This window comes from Macaca thibetana, chromosome 1, assembly GCF_024542745.1.
Source record: "Macaca thibetana thibetana isolate TM-01 chromosome 1, ASM2454274v1, whole genome shotgun sequence".
NCBI lineage: Eukaryota > Metazoa > Chordata > Mammalia > Primates > Cercopithecidae > Macaca > Macaca thibetana.
Genome location: NC_065578.1, coordinates 50,480,574 through 50,503,223, shown reverse-complemented (window position 1 = coordinate 50,503,223; position 22,650 = coordinate 50,480,574). Strand labels below are relative to the sequence as shown.

Here is a 22,650-nt window from a genome sequence, read left to right as displayed (position 1 = left end):
TAGAAGTTTTCTAGGAAAACCAGACAAGTGCTCTGGCCCCAGCCTCCCTACCAGCTGCCAGAATGATGTCGCCAAAGCACACACCTTGTCAGGCCACCCCTTGCCAACTCCCAAGGCTCCTCTTGCTCTTAAAAGAAGTCCTGGGTTATTGCTGAGTCCTTCCTGGGAGTTCGCCCCTGCCCTGCTTGCCACATCTCCCACTTCACTCTGCCTTAGGTCCTTGAGCCTTCCCCCAGTTCTTCAAATATGCCAAGGTGGTTCCTACCTTAGGGCCTTTGGACGTGCTGTTCTCTCTCTCAGAAACACTTTCTGCACTGAGCTTTCTGTACCAGATTTCAGCTCAAATGTCACCTCCTCAGAGAAGCCTTTCCTATCCCCAGACTAGGTCAGGTCCAAGGATTCTTCTCCTTGGAGCCTGCCATCACCCTCATAGTGATTTAATGGGGGGAGGGAGGGTCTGTCCCTTAAAGTGAGAATGCTGTGGGGGCAATGGCTTGGTGACTTTGGTCCCTGCTGTCTTCCAGTGCCTGGCACAGAGAAGCCTCAAGCTTGCTAATTGAAAGCCTTCAAAATGCTGTCAGCCCAGGAAGGAGGCAGACACATCGTTAAAGCCTCTGTCCTGCCTCAGGTGGCTGGGCTAGGGGCTCTGTGCAGTTGGTAACCAGGAGAAATAGAGTTGAATTCCAACCAGGAGACTCCAGGAAGACTTCCTGAAGGAGGAGGTGTTTGGGCTAGCCCAGTGGTTTTCAGCTAGGGGTGACGTCCCCCTCTGAGACATTTGGCGGTGTCTGGAGACATTCTGGGTGTCCAGCTGGGGAGAGGATGCTACTGGCATCTGGTGCTCAGGGGCCATGGATGCTGCTAAACATCCTAAGATGCCCAGAACAGCTCCCCTGCCACCCCCAACAACAAAGAATTATCCATCCCCAAATGTCAGCAGTGCGGAGGCTGAGAAAACCTCTTTTAGACAGGATGTGGAGTACCAACAAATGTCCAGAAGCTGCCCATGGCAGAGTGTGCCAGGGCCCATACGGCTGGAATTCCGGGGTGAGGAGTGTGTTATCATGGTGGGAGATGGGATTCGAAATTCCTCAAATATCAGTTCTCAGGATCACCAGAACTGTATGAATCCACCACCAGGGAGTTTACCTGAGGCCCAGCTGGAAGGGGTCCCCGCCCCTAACCCCCACCCCCAGCAGTGGCTGAAACAGGACATGGCATCTCTCTGCAGGGAGCTGGACAGCCTTGTCCAGTCCTCACAGTACTGCAAGGGTGAGAACCACCCGCACTTTGAAGGAGGAGTGAAGCTCGGTGTGGGGGCCTTCAACCTGGTGAGTGCTCCTCCCCCATTTCCACAGCGCCTGGCTCGAGCTCAGTCTCCCCTTCTGTCCCTGACTCGTGTGGTCACTGCCAAGTGCCCCTGCACCTGACTGTGTGCTGGGCACCGGGATCCAGAGATGACCAGATGTGTGGCCAGCCTTCAGGGACTCACAGCTGGGGTGGGGGTGGAGTGGGCGCTGGAGCCAGCTCCAGAGTCCATCAGTGCATTTCTTCCCAAGTCCGGCCAGTAGCTTGAAATCCACTGTGGTAGAGCCTTCACAGCACCTGACCATGGCACACATAATAAATCAGGGCATTCTCTGCCCTAGAGAGCTGCTGGCTACACATTTACCAGTGGCAGGGAAGGAGACAGTCCTGAAACCAGCTGATGACTTAGAGGGGACAGAGAACTAAGTCTTCCTCCTGCATGGAGTGGGGGAAGGTTTCCTGCGGGAGGGAGTGAGCATCTGTGCTGGCTCCTGAAGGATTCCTAGGAGTTTCCCAGCTGAGGAGGGGCTTTCAGGCAGAGGGATCAGGAAGTCTGGGAAAACTGCCTGATCAAGGGAGGAGGAGCTTCCCAGGGAAGATTTTAGCCTCGGGAACCTAGGTGGCCAGGGGCCTTTCCAAAGTTAGAGGGGTGGCCCTCTCCTCTCCAGGTAAAGCCTGTTAAAGAGCAGGCCTTGGGACAGTGGGGGTGGCCCCTGCCCCCTCTGGGTACCTTCACATGCTTGATTACCTCCTTTCTTGCAGACATTGTCCATGCTTCCTACTAGGATCCTGAGGCTGCTGGAGTTCGTGGGCTTTTCAGGAAACAAGGTAACCACCTGCTTCCTAGCACCCCTGACCTGCTCAGCCCCAAAACTGGGGCTGGGCTGGACAGGGTGGGGCTGACAGGCCGCAGGGCCTAGGTGCCCGTCCTGGCTCAGCCCCTCTCATTGTATGACCCCGGACAATGCCCAGACCTCCCTGGGCCTCAGTCTTCTCTCCAGGCGAATGGGGCTAGTGATCCCTGCCTGGCCCTCCCAGGGTGCAGAGGCTCTGGGTGGGTGGGGGTGGCTATGAAGGGCAGCTCCATCAGTGGCCCAGGATCACACATTCTCTGAGCCTGACAGGTGTCAGGAGCTGGTCCCTCTTTCTATAGATACTGCCTCACTTCAAGACTTTGAGCAAGTCCTTCCCCAAAGGACCATTTTCTGGTGCTACCACTTCATCCAGCAGATGCCCGAGGGAGGCCCTACTGGGCATCAGACCTTGAGAAGGAACCAGAGAACTCAAGCACCCAGAGACTTTACTGAGGGCAAGAACCTGAGTACCAACCCCAGGTTGAAGGCAGCAGATCAGGGAGGGCTTCCTGGTGGAGGAGGCTTCGTGTGGTAGAAGGAGCATTGGCCTGGAAGTTAGGATCTCTGGGTCAGTCCAGCCTCATCCCCTTTTCTCTGTGACTCTGAGCAAGTCCCTACCTTCTCTGAGCCTCTTTTTAGTAAAATAAGGACCTTGTTATGGACCACATAAGTGTTTCTCAAATGTGCACTGACCCTTACTGATATTTGCCACAAGCACGGACCTCTCTTTTATAATGTATATATTACTTTTCTCAAAAGTGACTCATGACTTTTACTGAAATTGATTCAAAGGAAACATGTCTACACAAACCTCCATATTATTTGGCATGATAAGAACATAATCATAAAAATAAATACCACAAGGGCCCAGCCACCTTTTGGAAAGCCCAGCTAGACTATGTGGTGGGCCCGGGTTCAGCCAGGGCTGCCTCTTTCTGAGAAAGGGGGCTCAGGGTGAGAGAGTTCAAACCCCACGAGCAAAGGACTGGGGATTTCTCCTGGGCACCACCAAAGGATAGAAAGATAACTGAGAAGGGAAAACGCTCACGGTGACTCAGTGTTTCCTGGCGCCTGCCCACGGACCCCTGAAATCTTGGCTGCCCTCTGCTGTCTGAGCTTTGGAAAACATTGGCTAGAGGCTGTGAAGGTCTCTTTCAGTTTTGTTTCCTTAAGAAAGCACATGGGTCATGAGTAGGACTTCAGGATGATGAAGGGAGGGCCCAGAGGTGAGGCAGTGTGGCCGGGCCAGGCGGGTTGCGGGACCTACTATGCCAGCCTGGGCTTCCTCTTTATCTCGAAGGCAGGGGAGCCATGGAGGGTTTGAGGCAGGAGTGAGGCAGGTCAGATTTGTGTTTTAGAAAGAACGAGGCCGGGCGCGGTGGCTCAAGCCTGTAATCCCAGCACTTTGGGAGGCCGAGACGGGCGGATCACGAGGTCGGGAGATCGAGACCATCCTGGCGAACACGGTGACACCCCGTCTCTACTAAAAATACAAAAAACTAGCCGGGCGAGGTGGCGGCGCCTGTAGTCCCAGCTACTCGGGAGGCTGAGGCAGGAGAATGGCGGGAACCCGGGGGGCGGAGCTTGCAGTGAGCTGAGATCCGGCCACTGTACTCCAGCCTGGGCGACAGAGCGAGACTCCGTCTCAAAAAAAAAAAAAAAAAAGAAAGAACGAGAATGCTCTAGAGGACAGACCAGGGCAGAGACTGCAGGCAGGGAAACAAGGGGGTCTGCCCCCAGCCCCTCCCCAGCCAGGCTCTGGAGGCTTCTCCCCCAGGAAGCCTTCCCAGGCCCCACCTGTGCCCTGAGCCCGTGGCTGGGATCATCCACCTCCGTGTCTCTCGTGCTCCCAGCCAGACCTGGGTTGCTAGAGCCCTCAATACCCATTGCAGGGCAGCTGAGCCGGTGACTATAGGGAGGGTGGGGAAGGGGCTGTGGAGAAGGTGGGGGACACCTGAGACCCGCCAGGCCTTTGTCCTGGCCTTGGCAGCCATGTCCCCTTCCCCCAGGAATGTGCTGGGGCACTGAGGGGCAGCCCCTTGCTCAGGGCCACGCAGCTGACCCGGCCTCCAGGGTTCCAGTGCTCTTCCGCCCCTTTGCTGGCAGCACTGCCCACACAGCTGTCCAGCTGCCTCCCAGGCCCCTGCCCTCTCTGGGAGCCTCACCCACCCTCCCGTCCCCTCAGGACTATGGGCTGCTGCAGCTGGAGGAGGGCGCGTCAGGACACAGCTTCCGCGCTGTGCTGTGTGTCATGCTCCTGCTGTGCTACCACACCTTCCTCACCTTCGTGCTCGGTAGGTGCCCCTGTACAGGGGGACCTGGGGCCCTGGGGTTTGGTCGTCTCCAAGGGGGCAGGAGAATGAGGGACTACAGACCCTGCTCATGCCCCTGCGGCTAGGGATAGGGGTACTGAAACCAGAAACAGAGCCACATCCACTGTCCTGGGGACTGGCCTGCTGACGCCCACTGCCTCACAGTGTGACTAGGTTCCAGCCTCAGTTTTCTCATCTGTGAAATGGGGGGGGGTGGTGCCTACCCTGTGGAGGGTGTGAAGACACTGTGTACAGCACCTTATGGTTCTGGGCACAGCCTTGGTGGACACAGGCTCCTGGTTATCGAGCCCTGTGAAGTGCTTGGGGCGATATCTGCACTGCCTTATATAATCCTCATGTCACCCTAGGGACAGGGAGAATTATCATCCCCATTTCACAGAGGGGGAAGGGGAGACCCCGGGAAGCCCCTACTGGGTTGCTGGCAGGATCACAGGAGCCAGGAGTGCTGACATGTTCTGTGTCTCCCCCACCACCTCCTCCAGGTACTGGGAACGTCAACATCGAGGAGGCCGAGAAGCTCTTGAAGCCCTACCTGAACCGGTACCCTAAGGTGAGCCCCATGCGCTGCCCGGTACCTCCAGCCCACAGACACCCACAGACCCCCACGGACCCACACGGACTTGCATATGTGTCATTGCAGGGTGCCATCTTCCTGTTCTTCGCAGGGCGGATTGAAGTCATTAAAGGCAACATTGATGCAGTGAGTGATGGGGGTCTGGGCCGGGGCTGGGGATCCCTCGGGCTCTCCCAGGCCAGCAGTAAGTCAGGCACATGTGACATACTCAGGGACAGGACAGACTGGGAGGGGGTCCCCAAGAGAGAACCAACCAGAGAGCAGGAGAGGGAGAGGCCCTTTGGACAGAGCAGCCTGGGAAGATGGAGGAGGAGGCATTTGTGGTGCCTGGGATTTTGACTGGGAGATATAGGACTGCAGCATTGCAGTGGAAGGAGGTGCGGGGAGGTGCTTGAGGGAGGCAGAGGTTAGGAAAGCCCATCTGTTTAGGGCATGGCCATTAGGCTGGAGTCTGGTACCTCCCCTCCATTATAGCTCTGTCCTGTTCTTTCAATTTGTTACAAAAAACCAGAGTCCCAGGCGGGGACTGTATTTGGGCCCAAGGTCATGTAAGACTTAGGAGGTAAAACCAGAACTGGAGGCCAGATCTCCTGGCTCCTGGGGCCCCACCTGAGCCTAGCACAGGGTTGGACCACCATGACCTGGAGAGGCCCGGTCTGCTGTGGTGTTGGGAGGTGCAGAGGATGCAGAGGGGTTGGGGCTGGGTGGGCACCCATCAGGCTGACCAGAAGGTGCCTGCAGGCCATCCGGCGTTTCGAGGAGTGCTGTGAGGCCCAGCAGCACTGGAAGCAGTTCCACCACATGTGCTACTGGGAGCTGATGTGGTGCTTCACCTACAAGGGCCAGTGGAAGATGTCCTACTTCTACGCCGACCTGCTCAGCAAGGAGAACTGCTGGTCCAAGGTGGGCTGATGCCACGTGTTAGGAGCATTGGGTGAACAGGGCTGACTGTGTGCCTCCAGACCAGGGGCCAAATCCCTAACTAAACACAGATGTCTCAGCTGAAATCTAACATAACCGTAAATTCTAATAGGACTCAGGCTTGGAAGGAACTAAAGACCACAAGAGAAACTTCTGAACCACAGTGTGTAACAAAGAGACTTCTAGTCACAAAGGACAGAAACATGGCTCCCTCTGTCCAACAGAACTGTCTCTATGGTAGAAATGTTCTACTTATGCACTGCCCACATATGGTAGTCACCAGTCACATGTACACAGTGAGCACATGAAATGTGCCTAGTGCAGCTGGGAAACTGATTGCTTTCAGTTTTACTTAATTAAATTAACTAAATGTTAAATTTAAATAGCCTGTAGGGCTAGTGGCCACTATATTGGACTTATGCAATTCCAAAACACAAAAGGCTCATATAACTGAACATTCTTGGCACTTCCGACTTCAGGTAGGGCTGGATCCAGGAATTCAAATGAAATGTCTGGCTTGGTCTTTCCATCTGTGACTGTGCTCTATCCTGTGACATCTTTGTTTCTGCGACATCTTTGCAGGAAGCTTCTCTCCATGTGACAGGCAAGGTGGCCATGGGCTGCTTCTACTCACATCCTCCCCTTGGTTTCAACCAGAGTCCCACAATTCAGCCTCATTGGTCTGACTTGTCACATGCCAATGCCTGGAACAGAGGGGTGGGAAGATTCTTCATGGGCTGAGAGTAGGAGAGGAGTGGTTCCACAGAAGAAAATGATGCACCCAGAAATAGTGGAGGGATTACAAGATGCCATATAGGCAAAACAAAGCCAAACAGATGCTTGCCTACCAAAGATGAAATTTATCATGGTAAGTATTGAAATAAGTGTTAGCTTGTACCATCATAGTAATGATAGTGCAGAAATTGGAACCAAGAGTCTTAGAACCACCTAGCTCAGCAAACGTCTAATCTGTTATTTGTAAATACACAGGACATGTGTCTTCATGGCTTCATCCCCTGCCCATAGCAGACATTGCTAATCAATCCTCTGCCATGAGCCTGGCTGTGACCTTAGATGCTTTCCCTGCAAAGCTCCAGGCAGCTGTTAGAACTGACCCGCATTGGCACCTGTTAGGAGACCTGTCATCTGCATCTGGTCCCTCCCCCTCCTCCACATGGAGGTCTCTTTTCAGTAGCCCTGCCTGGGGACCAAGCTGAAGGGGAATTCTCTGGGTCTGGGGCAGGTGGGGCTAGGGAAGGGAACAGGCTTCTACTGAGCTCTCAACGTGTCTGGCACCTGTCCTGTCCTCCACACCACACCCAGTGAGGAGAAGTTATTATCTCCATTGGGCACATGAGGGCCACTGACACTAAGCGAGGACTGTGACTTTCCCACCCACATGGCTGTTGGTGACAGACACTGGATTTGAGGACAGTCCTGTGTGACTCAGAGGCCTCTGCTTCTCTCTTGCTCCTAGAGTCCTCCCGAGGAGTCGGGGCTTGCCCTGAGCCCACCCTGCTACTGAAGGTGCTTCCTCAGGCCCAGCTCCCATGGCCCCCACACCCCCTCCTACTCCCAACAAGGACAAAGCCTCAGGGAACCTTTTTTCTTTTTTGAGAGATAGGGTCTTGCTATGTTGGTCAGGCTGGTCTTGAACTCCTGGGCCCAAGCAATCTTCCCATCCCTGCCTCCTAAAGTGCTGGGACTCCAGGCCTTAGGGAACCTTTTTGAACTGAAAGTGACTCTTGAAGCCTTCCTGTAGAGTGAGGTGGGTGGCTGGGGCTAACCACATGGGGAAAGGGAGACCTGGTGGGGGCACACAGCTGCTATATAGAGGAACAGAAGGTGGGCCAGGCCTCCCAGCTGTCAGCAAGTCTGGCTCAGTTCCCAGCCCGCTGGGGTGGCCAGTCCCGCTCTCTCTGCAACACTCTCCTCCTGAGGACTTCCTGTGAAAAACAGGGGTTGTAACACTCTTGAGTTCTGGGGCCCCACCCATTTCTAATCTCCAGAACTTGGCCATCGCAGACTCCACCAACTTATAGTCCTGGGGCCTGGGCCTCTGGCCATTGCCATAGGCACCACCCGCTCTGTGCAGGCAGTGCCCCTCTCTGCCAGGATCCTCCGAGGTCAGCTGCTGGGTCTGACCCGCAGACCCTGACTGAGTGATGGATGAACAGAGTACGCAGACACAGGCTTGCCTGTCAGCAGATAGGGGACCCTTGCCAGAGTTAGCAGCAGCCCCCATAAGCCGGCCATGCTTGCATTTATTTAGTACAGATGTAATGACAAAGGCCTAAAGCAAACTCCATTTCTGGGTAATTAACATTGTGCCCCCCGCCCCACCCCCGGAGAGAGCAGTCCTCTGCTCCGATGATTAAAGGCCAGGTTCTGAGGCCTAAGTAAACTAACTTATCTAGATCAATTCCCTTCTTGTTATCTACTCTGAGAGAACTCAGCTGTCTTCAGCCACAACCTTTCCCAAAGCTTTTGCAAAACCTCCCAGCCTTCCAAGAAGGTTTGCTGCTTTATATAATTTTTCCCACCCTGACCTATCTCCTACAGTCAGCCCTGTGGAGGCCTTTGTGTTTCCCCCAGTGCTGGCAGCCTGGAGGCTTAGATGGCCAGAAACAAGGCGGTGACAGTGGCCTGCTCAGGGCTTGGGAAACCCAAGGAGCTAAAGGCATCCTCGGGCAACCCAAGAGGACAGGAAGGCTTCTGAGGAGAGACCTCTGAGGTGGGTCTTGGAGAGGAAGGATTTAGGGAGGCAGAGTGGAGGAAGTGAGAGGACACCCCAAGCCGAGAGGGCGGCAGGACCAAAGGCTCAGAAGCCAGAGCGTTGCGGAGGGGCTCTGTGCCATGGGGTGAAGAGTCTGCACAGCAGAAGAGCAGGGGGCCTGTATCAGGGGAGACAGCTGCTCTTTTCCCCCAGTGTGGCCGCCATACTTCTCTGGAGAGCTGGGGCATCCACAACTCTCAGTCACAGCCTCCATCCTAACCCTGCTGGTGCTGTGAGGGTGAGCTGTCTGTGGGCAGGAGGGAAGGCTCTTGGAGGTGAGCCTGGTGGAGAAGGGATAATGGCATCCCAGGCCGAGGAACAGCACAGGCAGAGGCCCGAGGAGAGTTTAAGGAGTGTAGGGGAGGAAATGGCAGAAGATGAGCCAGAAAAAGAAAGGTTAGGGCAGGCCATGGAGGACGTGAGTGGCTGTTTGGGCTTTATCTAGCAGTAGGGGATCCCTGGCAGGCTTGTGGCTTAGATAGGTGCTTTAGGAAGCCCACCAGCAGTTGCTGGGCCATCCCCACTTGCCAGGTCCTGTTCTAGGCCAGGAAATACAAGAGTGAGCAGGAAAAGACCCCCTCTGAAGGCTCACATCCTAGTGGGGAGAGAGACAAGAAACACAGATGTGCAATATAACATGATGTCTGGTTCCAGTAAGAGAAGTGAAGAACAAGCGAGGCCGGGTGCAGGGAGTGACGGGAGGGGCTCCTTTGTAAGGGGAGGTCAGGGGAGGCCTGTCTCAGAGGACACCAGCATGGAGCGCAGGAGCAGCGCATGGCAGTCACAAAGCAGGCCATTTGGGCAGAGGGAGCTGTGTAGGGCAGGGCAGGAGTGTGTTCGATGTGTCCTGGGAGCAGCCCGGAGGCCGTCGTATGGCTAGAGTGTGGCAGGTGTCGGGGAAACAGTAGATGTCTCCTGAGTGTGATGGGATACAACCAGATTTCCAGAAGGGACTGACGTGAGCTGACTTAAAAAGGTCAGCGTGCGAAATGGCTTGCAGGGGACAGGAGTGGGAGCAGGGAGACAGGAGACAATGTGTACCAGGACAGCAGAAAGACATCCCGGGTAGCCTGGAACAGGGAGACGGTGTGGAGATGGTGGCAGTGCGATAATGAGAGCCGTAGGGCAAGGCCAGCAGGATCCTAGAGTGAGACGGGAGGTAAAGTCACTGGGACTTGGTGCAGGGGCAGGGGAAAGGGAGAGGACAAGGGCAACCCGGGAGGTTAAAGATGGGACCGGGGCCAGGCGCAGTGGCTCATGCCTGTAATCCCAGCACTTTGGGAGGCTGAGGCGGGCGGATAGCTTGAGGTCAGGAGTTTGAAACCAGCCTGGCCAACATGGTGAAACCCCGTCTCTACTAAAAAATACAAAAATTGCCAGGCGTGGTGGTGCATGCTTGTAGTCCCAGCTACAAGCCGGGAGGCGGAGGTTGCAGTGAGCCGAGATCGCGCCATTGCACTCCAGCCTCAGTCTGGGCGACAGAGCAAGACCATCTCAAAAAAAAAAAAAGGTGGGACCGGGAACAGGTTTCAGGGAGGGAGACTCTTCCCACAAAGACCAGCTTTTCCTCATGCTGTAAAGGGCGGGTTGAGGCCCGGGGATGGGTGGGGCTGCCAGGTGGAGGCCGCTTTCCGCCTGCTCTAGGCAGGACTCCCGGATGTCCGGCGTCCTTTCCTCTCCACCCTTTCTTAGCCAAGAGGCAAGAGCTATGGTTCGGAACTTGGCCACCTGAGGGCAGCACAGAGCCAGGCTCCTGTCTCAGGACTTCTGAGGAAGGGGCGTGGCGTGCAGGGAGAACTGGGTGGGGTAGGGGGTTCTCCCGCAGGGCCACGGTTTCACTGTCAGGGCTGGCTGTGCATCTAGTGGGCAAGGCCGTGGGGTCGACTCCCGGCTCTGCCCCAGTAGCTCTGGGGTCCCAGGAAGCAGAGGTAGGGTACGGACTCCTTTCTGGCATTGGCTTTGGGATCAAGCGAGGTGCCGGATTTGATGTGCCTGGCACACAGCAAGGCAGATAGTTCTACCAGAGTGGCCCGAGCTGAGCCGACCCAGGCCCTGCTCACGTTTCTGGCTCAAGCCTCTTTTTTTTACAGCCCGTGCTTCATCGTCTATTGATAATCCACACACATCCTGTCGCCTCCTGGCTTTGCTCAGCCCCTTCCCCTTGGCTGTAAGGCCCTGTCTGGGGCCTCAGGGAATTTCCCCATTGCCCTTCAGGGGCCCACTCTGAAGGTGTTGCTTCCCGGAAACCCCGATTGAGCCCCTGTCCTTGTGTGTCTGCCGCAGCCTCAGCCTGTCCTACCCATTACTAGTTGCATGGGTTCTTCTTGCCACTGCTTCAAGTGGAGAAGAAGGTGGCTGCTTTGACATGGGTTGTCCTGGATTCCGGTCTTCAAGTTGCTTCAACTTCTTACCTTCGTTTTTCCCCTGGGGCTTGGAGACAATGCGAGCTCCTATGCTGGGCCACGTGAGGTCCGTCAGCAGATTCCAGCCGGGCTGGGGCTGGAGGAGGGCTGCTCACACCTGGGTGTTGCTCTGTCTCACACAGGCCACCTACATTTACATGAAGGCCGCCTACCTCAGCATGTTTGGTAAGGAGGAGTACAAGCCATTCGGGGACGACGAAGTGGAATTATTTAGGTGGGTCTCACCATCGTGCTCCCACTGTGTAGGCCGCTATGGACAGACCAGCCAGGCTATCCTGAGCTGTGGGCACTGCGGAGGGAGGAGTGGGGTGACTCCCTGCCCCCACCCCAGGACTGACCCACCTGCGTGTCCTCCCCTCCCATTGCCACCCCATGCTGCTGCTACTGGTGGTTGGAGCCCTTTGAATTTCTTCAGAAGCTTTCTTTCACAGAAATGGTTTTGTCAATATCATCTCCCTCCAAGTCTCTTTCATGTGGGCAGTAGGACAGATATGGCCACCAAGGTCCGGGGAGGGAAGGTCTTTCACTCTGCTGAGTTAACCTGAGACACTCAGAGAAGCACAGTGGAGAGCTGAGAGTCGAAATCAAACAAACAGGAGTAAACCCAGCCTCTGCTTGTTCTTAGCTGTGTCACCTGGGACAACTTCGGCATCTGTAAAATGGGAATAACAACCTCCACCTCGCAGCACTGTTTTGCAAATCAACTAGATAATAAATGTAAAGAGCCTGGCATAGAACTAGGAGCCTAGAAGCTGCCCGCTAAGTGGTGGCTGTTTTCATTCTTCCTGTACCACCGTATTTGCTTCCTGTGAAGCATCTTTAGAGCAGAGCTCAGCCGTGGCAGGTGGAGGATGGAGCTTGGAGCCTTCCTCCAGTCTTGGTGAGGTTGACCCCAATTTGCAGACCTGGAAGTGGGTATAATATGGGCCTCCTAGGCTACTGCTGTCACAATAATAGGGCATTCATCACTTCCAGAGTGTCTGCTGCTACAGCAGGTTCCATGTCCCCTCTCAGATGACTCTTCCAGAAAGCCTAGGCGGCCAGGTGTCATTACCTTCATTTTAGAGATGAGAAAATTAAGGCCAAGAGAGGTTCTACAGTGAATAAGCAAACGAAGAGTTTGGGGGGACCTCACACCCACATCCAGCTGTTTCCTGTGCCTAAATGGCTCAGGCCTGAGGTCACAACCACACCCAGTGACTGTGGCAGAAATAGGAGGAGGGTGGGATGGAGCTGGGTGGGTGAGGCCCCAGATGTGGAGGCGTGCCTGGTGGCATACCGCATTTTGCTCTGTCCCTGGAAACAGCTGAGAAGGTGAAAACTCTAGAGTCAAGAGTTAATTAAGGGTTTGAGCTGTTTGGTGTTGGGTAGGTCGCACCCTTTCTCTGAGTGTTGGTCTCTCCTGTGAAATTGGGATTAAACTTCTCTTGAGTCCTCCCCGGAAATGGGGCCTGGGAGTGGAGGCGATAACTAGGAGGCAGGACTGGCCCAGGGGTGTTTGGCACACTGGCACCTCTGCCAGCTGGCAGGGAGGAACCCCTTGCCCAGCCATAGGAAGTGGCCAGGTCTTGGGGCAGGGTCTCTAAAATAAGACCATAGCCTCAGGCTATTTCAGACCTAAAAGGCTCTTTAGAGTCCAACACTGTCATTGTACGGATGGGGAAACTGAGGCCCAGAGAGGGGCCAAGCATGGCTAGGTAGGCTGGGGACCCTCCGCCCTCTCCTACTCTTTTTCATCCTCTCCCACCCTCCCCATCTCTTTTGCAGAGCTGTGCCAGGCCTGAAGCTCAAGATTGCTGGGAAATCTCTACCCACAGAGAAGTTTGCCATCCGGAAGTCCCGGCGCTACCTCTCCTCCAAACCTATCTCGCTGCCAGTGCCTGCTCTGGTGGGTAGGAGGTCTGGACTGGCACTGCCCTCCGGGTATAGGATTGTGAGGATTCACTGAGAGCCACAGCCAGGGGGAAGTGGATGAGGAGAAAGACCTTCATGCCTCAGGGACCTGGGGAGGGTTTCGCAATTCACCTGCGAGTCTGACCCAGCCTCTACCCCTTAGAAAGAGATGGTCCACTGGGGCTGGGAGTGGAGAGACAGGCAGGCTGCAGATAAGAGGCAGAGAGGGTCGCCCTCCTGGACAGATAGCCCCATGTCGCTGTGCCGAGGCAGAGGCATCACCCGGCTGCTCCAGTCTTGTCACAATGATTTTCATTGTTTTCACGGTCCCCCTCACTGGGCCAGCGTCTTCACGTTATATTCAACTCTGAACTCACATAATAGCCAACATTGTTATTGAGCACTTGCTCTGTTCAAGGCTGCCCACACCCATTGCCTGTTGCCTCATTTGAGCCTCACATCAACCCTGTGAGTAGGCGCTGCTGGTATCTCCATTGTACAGATGGGGGTAACAAGACCTAACAGATCAGTAGAAAGATCAAATAACTTGCCCAGGTCACACAGCTGGTGAGTTGGAGTCAGAATTTGAACTCAGCAGTCTTGGCCCACAGCCCATATTCTGAGCCATGGTTGTGATGCTAATTCTATGCACGATTTGAGTAGGCATCCGATAAAGTTCCAGCTTGCTAAGAGTCCTTGTTATTCAAGTAGTAAGGGAGCCGGAAAAGTAGAAGGAAGCCTGCTTGAGAGACCTTTTTTTGCTGCTGGCTGTACTGTTCATTAACTGAATAGCCTTAGGTCGGTTCCCTCTTCCCCTTATGTAAAATGGCTATAATAATAGATTCCTTTCCCATTTCACAGAGCAGTTATGAGCATGAACAAGAAAAATGTGTTAAATACTTTATCAGTTGAAAAGGTCAATATTTGGCAGGGCGCGGTGGCTCATGCCTGTAATCCAAGCACTTTGGGAGGCCGAGGCGGGTGGATCATGAGGTCAGGAGATCGAGATCATCCTGGCTAACTTGGTGAAACCCTGTCTCTACTAAAAACACAAAAAATTAGCCAGGTGTGGTGGCAGGCGCCTGTAGTCCCAGCTTCTTGGGAGGCTGAGGCAGGAGAATGGTGTGAACCCAGGATGCGGAGCTTGCAGCGAGCCGAGATCACGCCACTGCACTCCAGCCTGGGCGACAGAGTAAGACTCTGTCTCAAAAAAAAGGTCAATATTTCTATAGTTTGATTCAGCATTTACAACCTGAGTATTTCTAAAGTTTTAAAATATTTTATGGTTTAAAATATACAATAGGCCAGTCATGGTGGCTCACGCCTGTAATCCCAGCACTTTGGGAGGCAGAGGCGGGCGGATCACCTGAGATCGGGTGTTTGAGACCAGCCTGACCAACATGGAGAAACCCCGTCTCTACTACAAATACAAAATTAGCCAGGTGTGGTGGTGCATGCCTGTAATCCCAGCTACTCGGGAGGCTGAGGCAGGAGACTCTCTTGAACCCAAGAAGTGGAGGTTGCCGAGATTGTGCCATTGCACTCCAGCCTGGGCAACAAGAGTGAAACTCCGTCTCAAAAAAAAAAAAAAAAAAAAATCCAGTAAAGCTATTGTTATCAAGTGGAACAGGAGGATATTGTAGGAAGGGCAAGGGAAGCAACTATACCAAAAACTTAGGGGAGAATTTCCCAAACTGTAATCTGCAAAATACTATTTATGCATTAAATGATTTCATTTGGGAAAGACTGGCCTAAACACAGTTTATATACTATAGACTTTCTTGGAGTTTTATATATTAATCTAAGAAGAAGCTTAAAGATATGTTTTTTCTCTAACTTATTTGGCCACAGAATCATTTTTAATTTTTATTTTTATTTATTTGTGGGGAAGGGAAGAATCCTTTTTTAAAAAATGAAACATTTGCTGGCCGGGTGTGGTGGTTCATGCCTGTAATCCCAGAACTTTGGGAGGCCAAGGTAGATGGATCATTTGAGAGCAGGAGTTCAAGACCAGCCTGGCCAACATGGTGAAGTCCCATCTTTACAAAAAATTCAAAAATTAGTGGGGCATGGTGTCATGCATCTGTAGTCCCTGTTCCTCAGGAGGCTGAGGTGGGAGGATAGCTTGAGCCCAGGAGGTCAAGGCTGCTGTGAGCTCTGATAGTGCCACTGCACTCCAGCCTGGGTGACAGAGTGAGACCCTGTCTCTAAAATAAAATAAAATTAAACATTTGCTAACTTGGAACCAGAGAACAATTTGAGAAATACTGGTCTAAACTGAAATTCCCTTCCTAGAACATAATAACAAGAACCACAACAATAATGTCTTTCTAGAACTTTATGGCTACAAAGCGTTTTCACATCCATTACCTGGTTTGACAGTTTAGGAAATGCGCATTTAAGCAAACACAGTTACTATGAATGAAAGTTTAATTTAGTATTATTATTTTATTTTATTTATTTTTAAATATTTATTTTAGAGGTGGGGGTCTCACTGTGTCATACAGGCTGGAGTGTAGTGGTGATATCATAGCTCACTGCAGCCTCAAACTCCTGGGCTCAAAGGATCTTCTCATGTCAGCCTCCTAACTACAGGCGAGCACCCATGCTTAGCTACTATTTTTATTTTTTTGTAGAGACAGTATCTTACTGTGTTGCCCAAGGTGGTGGTGAACTCCAGGGCTCAAGAGATCCTCTCACCTCAGCCTCCCAAAGTGCTGGGATTACAGGCATGAGCCACCATGTTCAGCCTAATTTAGTATTCTGAGCTTCCTGGCAGTCAAGGCAAAAACAAACAAAGAAAAGGAACCAGTAACCTAACAAAGATAAGGTGGAAATAAATTTTTTTTTTTTTTTTTTTTTTTGAGACAGAGTCTCACTCTGTCACCCAGGCTAGAATGCGGTGGGGTGATCATAGCTCACTGCAGCTTAGATTTCTTGGGCTCCAGCAATCCTCCCACCTAAGCCTCCCAAGTAGCTGGGACCCCAGGCTTGCACCACCATGCCTGGCTAATTTTTTTTTTTTTTTGGTGGAGATGGGGTTTTGCCATGTTGTCCAGGCTGGTCTCGAACTCCTGAGCTCAAGTGATCGTGATCCACCTGCCTAAGCTTCCCAAAGTGCTGGGATTACAGGTGTGAGCCACCATATCTGGCCCCAAGATTTTTTTTTTTTTGACGGTGTCTCTGTCACCCAGGCTGGACTGTAATGGTGCCATCTTGGCTCACTGCAACCTCCGCCTCCTGGATTCAAGCAATTCTCCTGTCTCAGCCTCCTGAGTAGCTGGGATTACAGGCACGTGCCACCACACCCGGCTAGTTTTTGTATTTTTAGTAGAGATGGGATTTCACCATGTTGGCCAGGCTGGTCTCGAACTCCTGACCTCAGGTGATCCACTCACCTTGGCCTCCCAAAGTGCTGGGATTACAGGCGTGAGCCACTGTGCCTGGACCCCCAAAATTTTTTTAATTAAAAAAAAAAATCTAAGAAAAAGAAAAAAAGGAATCAGATGTGTTTTAAGAGTCTCAATGATGGTAACTTCATTCTAAAGGAAATGGAATATGAGTGTCATTATTTAGCCTGTTGCTTTGGGAGAATAGGAGTAGGAGAGAAGGTGACATAGCCTTAAATTCTGTTGTCCTGAAATGTGTGTATGGAGCATGGCCTGGTCCTCAAAGGGCAGAAAGTGGCCCCAGAGAGGTTGGGAGAAAGGACATAATAGCACTCAGGGAGGGCATGAGCAGAAAAATAGCTGGAACACTTCGGCAGCTATGAGCAGCACAGTACGGACACTGGTCCATCTTACATCTGCACTGGGGTAAGGTGAGAGCTCAGTACGAAATCAACGATAAGGCTCCCATGATCCCCTCAGGCCCACAGCTTCACAGGCTGACTGAGACCTGTTATGGATGATTAGAGCTAGAAGGGCCTTTAGGGAACCTCTGATCTGAACTGCCCATTTTGTAGATGGGAAAACTGAGGCCCCATTAGGAAAGAAGCCTGGGACTGACTTGCCCTCCTGCCTTCAGGAAATGATGTACATCTGGAATGGCTACGCTGTGATTGGGAAGCAGCCGACACTCACAGATGGGATGCTTGAGATCATCACCAAGGCGGAAGAGATGCTGGAGAAAGGCCCAGGTGACTTCCCTCAGGCCCTTGAGCCTGCCAGGCTAGGTCAGGTCTTTTTTTTTTTTTTTTTTTTTTTGAGACGGAGTCTGGCTCTGTCGCCCGGGCTAGAGTGCAGTGGCCGGATCTCAGCTCACTGCAAGCTCCGCCCCCCGGGTTTACGCCATTCTCCTGCCTCAGCCTCCCGAGTAGCTGGGACTACAGGCGCCCGCCGCCTCGCCTGGCTAGTTTTTTGTATTTTTTAGTAGAGACGGGGTTTCACCGTGTTCGCCAGGATGGTCTCGATCTCCTGACCTCGTGATCCGCCCGTCTCAGCCTCCCAAAGTGCTGGGATTACAGGCTTGAGCCACCGCGCCCTGCCTAGGTCAGGTCTTTACAGCTGAAGGTTCCCTTTGCCAAAAATGTCCTTCCCCCGTTCCCTACCCTGGCAATTCTCCTTTCCCTCTCTAGACTGAGCTCCTCCAAGCAGCTGTTCCTTGTCCCCTTGGTAGGGTCAAAGCCTCTGGGCTCCCACAGCCATGGGGCTTCCTTCAGTCCTGACCTCACTGTATCGTCATTGTCTCAGTATTTGCCTTTCCTTCTCAGATGTGACCCCCGCTGAGGACAGGGACCATGTCTGATTTACCTGTGTCCCTTTGACCTAGCACAGAGTAGGGGGCTCTATAAGTAACTGCTGCAGAAATGAACAAGTCTGTCTTTTTCCCTCACATCCCTATTTTCAGAGAACGAGTACTCAGTGGATGATGAGTGCTTGGTGAAATTGTTGAAAGGCCTGTGTCTGAAATACCTGGGCCGTGCCCGGGAGGCCGAGGAGAATTTTAGGAGCATCTCTGCCAAGTAAGTGCCTCTGCAGCTGCTCCTGCTGGGTCTGAGTCTCCTGGGTAGAATATTCAGGGCTTCTCCATCCTCATGCCCACTGCAGTGGCTGACCCTAGCCAACCCCCGCTCACCACACAGGTACTAAACTAGTGTCCACTCTTGCCAGGACTTGTGCCGGGACCTGTACAGATAATTCAGACCTAGCCTCCCAGTGCCACCAAATTGCGTGACTACAGGAGCACATACACGTTGTTTCGAGTGAACAGTGTGCCCTGGAGTTTGTAATTCAGCAACTCTGTCCTTGCCCTCGGGGAGGGCAATATGACAGATGGCAAGCTGTAGGCAGCCCAGCCAAGGCTCATCAGGACCATGCTAGAGGAAAGCAGAGAGGACAGCAGGTGCCCGAGGAGGGACCTGAACTTCATGGGAGGTACTAGGAAAGGCTTTCCAAGGCTGACGTTGAAAGTGGGAAGTTCATCAGGCGGAGAAAGCAAGGGAGGACAGGTTTGAGGTGGAGTCGGGACAGCATGCACCAGTGCATGGACACAGGAAAGACACCTGAGGCGGGGTGATGGCGATGGGGTCTTTGCCTGCCTGGGTGAAGTCATAGAGAGAAAAGATTGAAGATGAAATAAGGAGGGATAGAATGAGAAGGGCCTGGATGTTTTGTTCACAAGGCTAAATTGTATTCCAAAGAAGAGAGCCAGAAAGGGCACCGGGCAAGGAAGATATCTCCAGGGCAGCATGGAGGTTGGGTCAGAGGGGACAGGTCAGAGACAGGAGACTTTACAGTTCAATAAATCATTCAACCTGGAGAAAGGGAGGTTGGGACTTAAGTGGCGGTGGATTAAGGACATGACAGGAGCCATAAGTTGTCAGGGAGCTGGAGCCCAAGGTTACACACAGGATGGGAAGGCTTTGCTGTGGATCCCAGCCTTTCTATAGCTTGGTAGTGGGAACCTCCCAAAATTGCAGTTCAGGTTAGGAAATCCTCACGTGCAGTTTGGGAAAGGCTCAGGAGGAGGAACCTGAGCCATGTCTTCTGTTCTGCAGTGAAAAGAAGATTAAATATGACCACTACTTGATCCCAAACGCCCTGCTGGAGCTGGCCCTGCTGTTTATGGAGCAAGGCAGAAATGAAGAGGCCATCAAACTCTTGGAATCTGCCAAGTAAGCCTTGGGTAACCTCAATCTGTCCTTTGCTCCCTCTGAACTCAGCTCAGGAACTGGCTGGGGACAGAGTTGCCCAGACAGCAGTGAGTGGAGTTGCTAGCAAGGCCAGTCTGGCAGTCTAGAGGGCGGACCTGTGTCCCTCGGAATCCAGCTGTCACCTGTCATAGGAAGACTTCCTTCTTAATGTATGAATGGGCAGTTAGACCCCCAGAGGCAGGAAGTAAGTTCCCAAGGTCACATCAGAAGCCAGCTGCACGGCTGTGTGAGGACCCATGACTCCTGCCTTCCAGGCTAGAGGTCTATTCCCTACAACCACCCCTTCAAGCTTAGGAACCCAGGAGGACCAGGAGTGGTTCCAGTGGGCATGATACCAGGGGTGAGGGGCCACAAGCCCTCCTGGTTAACTCTCCCACTGGGCAGGGCTCAACGCTCTCGGGACCCAGGAATTTCTCTACAGTCCTTCCTTGGCTGGCGGGGCTCACACAGCTCCAACAGGAGGAAAAGCATCTCTGGGAGCAAGCAGGCTCATGTGTCTGATTCTCTGCTCAATTCCAGGCAAAACTACAAGAATTACTCCATGGAGTCAAGGACACACTTTCGAATCCAGGCAGCCACACTCCAAGCCAAGTCTTCCCTAGAGAACAGCAGCAGATCCATGGTCTCATCAGTGTCCTTGTAGCTTTGTGCAGCAGTTCTGGGCTGGAAGACAGACAGACAGCTGGACAGAGCTCCTGGAAACATTTCAAAAGATCCCCTCCACCTGCCCTGCCCTGCCTTGCCTTTGGGGTCCACTGGCGTTCCAGTTGGATGGCACGACATGGGTATCTGTGCAGAAGCCAAGCTTTTCACCAGTGTGGCCAAGGGCCTTTGCCAAGGGCAGAGCAGGTGGAGCCCTCTGCCTGCCTATCACACATACGGGTACTTGCTTTTCACTGTGATGTTTAAGAGAATGTATGAACAGTTTACATTTTCCTTAGAAATACATTGATGGGATCACAGTTGGCTTTAAAAACCAACAACCACCAACCACCTGTAAGTCTTTGTCTTCACCTATTATCATCTGGAGGTAAATCTCTTTATATGATGATGCCAAAGGGCAAATTGCTTTTCAAATTCAGCAAGTTCTCAGCTTGTGTGACTGAAGGGCCTTCAGAGGACCTGAGGAGTGCCTGGGAGAGGCTGAGCCTCAGGCTTCAATGCTTCTGGGGTTGGGCACGAGGATGCACACAGACATCCACTACCTTACTACTCACACTTCATTTCACTCCTTTTGTCAATTTCCAATTTAAAAATCAAGCACGTCTTTTTAGTGAGAGAAAATCTGAGCTCTTGTGTAGAAAAATCCATCTCCACCAGTAGGAAATGCCAAGGCTTGATGGAAGAGCCGTGTGGCCCTTTCTGTGCCAAAGCCAGGAATTTTGGGGGGCAGGAGGAGGTTCTCAGAATCCAGTCTGTATCTTTGCTGTATGCCAAACTGAAACCACTGGGAATAATTTATGAAAGATAAAAATCTTCTGTACTTCACTCCAAGGTACATTTACTTACTGACAGCATTTTTCTTAGAACTGTTATTCTTGACCTGTTGTGTATGTGTTAGATTCTTCAATTAAGAGACAAGAGACATTTAAGTGATAAAATTTATGCCCTTAAGGGATCGTGCATCATATATTTCAATAAAATATGTGTTGCAGGCATCCTTAGGCCGGGCAGAAAGTCTTAATCAGAAGCCACACGGCCTATGTATGTTTTATTTAGACCACACAATGTTTTAAACTTTTTGAATAAGTTACCAGCATTCACAAATGGGGAGATTTCACAAATGAATCTGGTTCCTGGCCTGTAATTTAAAAAAATAAAAAATAAAAAAAGATCTGGCAACATTGAGCCGCATTCCCATGAGGCAACAATCAGCTAGAGCTAAGTCGCGGCTACTTTAAACACTTCTGTTACCTTTCTGGCCCCTCAAAGCATCTGAATTTGCAACCTCTGGGATTGTTAAAGTGAGAACTCAGGTTCAATGACCAACACCAGGTTTTACCCTTCACTTTCTAATGTCAGCACACTTCAACCTAACCATTTCCCTTTAGGGAAAATCATGTACCCAGTAAAAATATTCATCTGTGAAACGTTACTCCCCAAATGCATGAATGCAATTTCTATAAGAGAAAAACCAGTTAAACTCTCCAATCTTCCAGCATTGCTGTATTTAGCAAACACAGTATCTGCCAAGGGGCTGGGTTAATATATAAAGATTCAGTTGGTCGGTCATGATGGCTCACTCCTGTAATCCCAGCACTTTGGGAGGCTGAGGTGGGTAGATCACGATGTCAGGAGATCGAAACCATCCTGGCCAATATGGTGAAACCCTGTCTCTACTAAAAATTACAAAAAAAATCAGCTGGGCGTGGTGGCGCATGCCTGTAGTCACAGCTACTTGGGAGGCTGAGGCAGGAGAATCGCTTGAACCCGGTAGGCAGAGGTTGCAGTGAGCCAAGATCACGTCACTGCACTCCAGCCTGGCAACAGAGGGAGAATAGAGTTTTGTTAGAATGAAACAAAAGAATATCCTCCATAGAGGGTGATCCCTTTGCAAGCTATCTCTTCTCCAAAGCCTGGATGCTGGGAGACCAACCTGTTTCTAGGCGCCCGGACAGGACAGGGTAGGGTGGTAGAGACAGGCTGCAGGAGGACAGGCCTCCATGGCTTCCCCACATGTTGGAATGCTGCCTGGTGCTGTATCAAAGCAGCACTACTCACAGGACACCAAACATATACTTTGGAAAATTGCAGTTTACAAAAAAAAACTTTATCTCAACGTTAATTTCAGGTGCGTTTTTTTTTTTGTTTTGTTTTGTTTTTTTTTGAGACAGAGTCTCACTATGTCACCAGGCTGGAGTGCAGTGGCACGATCTCGGCTCACTGCAACCTCTGCCTCCCAGGTTCAAGCAATTCTCCTGCCTCAGCCTCCTGCGTAGCTGGGAGCACAGGCACATGCCACCATGCCCAGCTAATTTTTGTATTTTTAGTAGAGATGGGGTTTCACCATGTTGGCCAGGATGGTCTCGATCTCCTGACCTCGTGATCCACCTGCCTCGGCCTCCCAAAGTGCTGGGATTATACAGGCGTGAGCCGCCGCGCCCTGCCCACGGGTACTTTCATTTCAAAATTTTGTCACGATGATTTCCTTGTCAACATTTGCTGTTGATTTCCTGCTGGGCTTCATTAATTAACCCTATTTCACTTTTACCCTGCTGCCCTGATAAGATAAATCAGTGGATTTTGCCTCCTATATCCCACCTGCAAATTCTGAGATAATCTATCAAAAAAAAAAAAAAAAAAAAAATATATATATATATATATATATATATATATATATATATGAAGGACAATGAAAACACTGGGTTTCTAACATCACCATATCCTTCTTATGCAAGGGCCTTAGGAAGTGAA

General features: G+C 51.9%; 1 protein-coding gene across 7 annotated transcripts in view; it reads left to right on the top strand.

Annotated features, from left to right (window-relative positions):
* The window catches only part of TTC39A (tetratricopeptide repeat domain 39A), a 59,337-nt gene extending 38,559 nt beyond the window's left edge, over window positions 1-20,778 (top strand). For 5 of the 7 annotated variants that reach the window (XM_050749958.1, XM_050749873.1, XM_050750020.1 and 2 more), the window contains exons 7-18: window positions 1,232-1,331; window positions 2,071-2,136; window positions 4,348-4,456; window positions 4,978-5,045; window positions 5,136-5,195; window positions 5,811-5,972; window positions 11,312-11,403; window positions 12,957-13,077; window positions 17,109-17,220; window positions 17,931-18,045; window positions 19,081-19,197; window positions 19,756-20,778. In XM_050749958.1, coding sequence (XP_050605915.1) covers window positions 1,232-1,331; window positions 2,071-2,136; window positions 4,348-4,456; window positions 4,978-5,045; window positions 5,136-5,195; window positions 5,811-5,972; window positions 11,312-11,403; window positions 12,957-13,077; window positions 17,109-17,220; window positions 17,931-18,045; window positions 19,081-19,197; window positions 19,756-19,879 — 1,246 coding nt within the window. In that variant the 3' untranslated portion in view covers window positions 19,880-20,778. Of the gene's footprint in view, window positions 1-1,231; window positions 1,332-2,070; window positions 2,137-4,347; window positions 4,457-4,977; window positions 5,046-5,135; window positions 5,196-5,810; window positions 5,973-11,311; window positions 11,404-12,455; window positions 12,557-12,956; window positions 13,078-17,108; window positions 17,221-17,930; window positions 18,046-19,080; window positions 19,198-19,755 lie in introns of those variants that run through there. The other 2 variants (XM_050750251.1, XM_050750173.1) reach the window with 2 other exon arrangements.
* Window positions 20,779-22,650: the final 1,872 nt, after the last annotated feature.